General features: G+C 54.8%; 1 protein-coding gene across 1 annotated transcript in view; it reads left to right on the top strand.

Moving 5' to 3' along the window:
- SNRNP70 (small nuclear ribonucleoprotein U1 subunit 70) overlaps positions 1-3,202 on the top strand; it is a 16,507-nt gene that overhangs the window by 6,070 nt on the left and 7,235 nt on the right. The window contains 3 exon segments of the mRNA XM_077747502.1: positions 2,144-2,208; positions 2,348-2,410; positions 3,015-3,096. Coding sequence (XP_077603628.1) covers positions 2,144-2,208; positions 2,348-2,410; positions 3,015-3,096 — 210 coding nt within the window.

The raw sequence follows: 3,202 nt of genomic DNA, 5'->3' as shown, positions 1-3,202 counted from the left end.
GCAAATATATTTATCAAGAGTGAGAGTTCTGAGATACTTTTTCCCACCATCTGAGATTCTTTTTTTTTTTTTTAATGTTTTATTTATTTCTGGGAGAGAGAGACCGCGTGAGCAGGGGAGGGTCAGAGAGAGAGGGAGTCACAGACTGAAACAGGCTCCAGGCTCTGAGCTGGCAGTCAGCACAGAGCCCGACGCGGGGCTCGAACCCACGAACCGCGAGATCATGACCTAAGCGAAAGTCGGATGCTTAACCGACTAAGCCACCCAGGCGCCCCTCCCACCATCTGAGATTCTAAACAGGCTTCCCCGCTCCATAGTGCAGCTCTGCGAGCTCCTAGATAATCCCTTTGACCAGGGGTTTCCCAAGGGCAGAGTTGCCGGCACGGGGGAGTTCCCTGGGTTTGTGCGCACGAGTGCACTAACCACTGAGCTGCTGGCTGCCTTCAGTTCTCTGCTGCCCTCTTCCTGCTGACGTCTTCCGTTTTCAGGTACGTGGGTGCTCTTGGCTCGGCTGCACTGGCTTTTGCCATTAGTCACACTCAGGGTTGGCCCCTTGAGTGAGCAAGAATCACAGAGGGTTCCATAGTGTCCCTCAGGTGCTGCCAGGCCCCTCCGTGGGCCTGGCAGGAAGTTCAGGTCTGCTCCCCTCCTCCCTGCCCGCCCCCTGCAATCACTGTAGGTTTGGCATTCCTGCCCTGCCTGTTACACCACCTGCTGCCTGGGGTTGGCAGATGCATTTCCTGTTGCCATTGTGATATTCTCACGTCCTCAGTCAAATGTCCTCATCCCAGTGAGGCCTTTCCTGACCTGCGAGTTACAGCTCTTGGCCCCGGGTCTGTCACCGTGTGGTAGAACTGGATGACTTCCTCACCGAGTTCACTGTCCGCCTCCTCACGTTAGTGTCTGAGCTTCAACAGGGCAGGGCTCTTTTTTCTCTTGTCGCTATTGAATCCCCAACAGCCTATGACGGTTCTGGGTGCTTGCGAATACCTGCCGGTGAATGGACAAGAGCAGTCCAGTGCAGATTGAGAGACAGGGCACTGAAAACTACAGCTCAGAAGGATGGGGGGGTGGGGTAGGTGCAAAGATGGGGTTGTCTTCAGAGACCACCATCCGTTTCCGGGTAGTTATTCCTTTGAATTTGGGTTCAGTCCTCTGGTTTTTGATACATTCACTAAAGGCTTCTTGAATTTCATTTGTGTTTGCAGCCTAGTCCCCTCAGATCTGCAAGTTTATTTCTCTGGCTTCTTAAAACACCCACACTGTCTTCCTGAGAAGCTGGCGTGGAGGTGTTCAGCACGGAGCCTGGTAGTTAGAGCACCCGGGCTGCGAGGTTGGGCTTGGCCTCTTTGCTGCTTTGACCCTTCGCCTCTTCCATGCTTCAGAGGCTGGTTTAGTTTCCATTTGCAGAATGAAGATTCACTTTCAGTGTGTAGCACGGTGTCTGGGCCTAATTCTGTGTTTGATAAATTATTAACATTCTTTTTTCACGTTCTCCTGGGATCCGGAGGTCATTCTAAGGGTAGCACTGCGTGTGTTGTGGAAGAACCAACCACCTTCACTGTGCAGTGGTCGGGGTGCCTTTGGGACTCGGGCAGGAGCCGAGAGCCATTGTGTGCTTGAGCCGCTAGAGTCGATGAAAAGGACTTCTTCCTGGGCTTGAGCCATCAGAATCCCTACTGAAATTGGTTTTGTAATAGATCCTGGCTCCCTTCTGTGGAGATGGTTGTTCCTCAGTGGCCTTGTGGTAGGAAGGCTGGGAGTAGGGTGCGCACCAGCACCAGGCCTGGGGCACCCTGGGCACAGAGGTCCTGAGGCAGGAAGTGGGGTGTTGGCCGCCGCCAGGCTCTCCCAGCCTTTGAGCTCAGGTGTCCCCGTGAGCTGCAGTTGCAGGCTGTGCCGTTGGGTGGCAGCATGGCCCTGCAGGCCAGGGAGGAAGCCCGGCACCCCGAGTGCTCAGGCTGCCTCTGGGTGCCTGGCCTTTGCCCAGAGGGGACTGGGCCTTTAGCGTGTGTAGGTCTGAAATGGTGTTCAGGCTGCCAGCCCCCATCCAGTGTCAGCTTAAGGTCAGCCTGTCCCCTTACCCATCAGCCTAAACTGGTTATTGACATCTCCTACTTACACATTTTTTTCTTTTGCACAGGGGACCCTCACAATGATCCCAATGCTCAGGGTGATGCCTTCAAGACTCTCTTTGTGGCTAGAGTGGTGAGTCTCCAGCTCCCCAACCCTGGGCTGCTGAGAGCTTGGGTGTGGGACAAAGGGTAGTAGGCTAGGTCCTGGAATGTTCTGAGGGCTTTGGGATGGCTAATTTCTCCCATTTAACTTTGAATCTGTCTCCTGATAGAACTATGACACAACAGAATCGAAGCTCCGGAGAGAGTTTGAGGTGTATGGACCCATTAAAAGGGTGAGTGGCCTGGGGCTGGGGGTATTTGAACTAGAAAGGGATGGTGTAGAGGGAGAAAGCTGGCTCCCGGCCCCGAGGGTACATCCCGTCATTTCAGGGCTTCGGAGTCCATGGGCTACGTTTCGCTTCTGACTGTTTTTCTCCACGGTGCACTTGGGTGGCAGGAGTAAAATTAAGATGCGGTAACCAGCCAGGCCCATCTGGTTACCGTTGTCTGTGGCTGCTGTTGCTGTAAGGCAGAGGCGGGTAGTCGGGACAGACAGCGTCAGGTCCTCAGGACTGGAAGTATCTGCTGTCTGGCCTTTTGGGGAAGATGTGGAATTGTATGCTGATTCCTGTTGTAGAGGAAGGCTCTGTGTTTAGCTGATGTGCTGTGATTTCATTGTAAAGTCCCGAGGGCTCTGAGCAGTAGTGAGGGCTTGAGATCAGGGTGCACAGGCACTGCTGAGCCCGGTGCCTGGAGGGCATTAGTCACCCTGGGCGCTCGTGGACGGACAGGGTACGAGGTGTCTGTTGCTGGCATCTCAGGGCTGGGACCACACAGGGCCTATGGTTGAAAAGATGGGGTTTCCTTGTCTGAGAGCTAATCCTGCGCCTCCCCCAGATACACATGGTCTACAGCAAGCGGTCAGGAAAGCCCCGAGGCTACGCCTTCATCGAGTACGAACATGAGCGAGACATGCACTGTGAGTACCTCTGGCCGGAGCCGTGCCCTCTGACCCTCTCTCTTCTCTGCTGCCCAGCCCCTTCCCATCGTCTGTCTCCCCACACCCCCCCCCCCCCCCCAACCCA

This window comes from Crocuta crocuta, unplaced genomic scaffold (assembly GCF_008692635.1).
Source record: "Crocuta crocuta isolate KB4526 unplaced genomic scaffold, BGI_CrCroc_1.0 scaffold334, whole genome shotgun sequence".
NCBI classification, from domain to species: Eukaryota; Metazoa; Chordata; class Mammalia; order Carnivora; family Hyaenidae; genus Crocuta; species Crocuta crocuta.
This window is presented reverse-complemented; position numbering and strand designations above follow the sequence as displayed.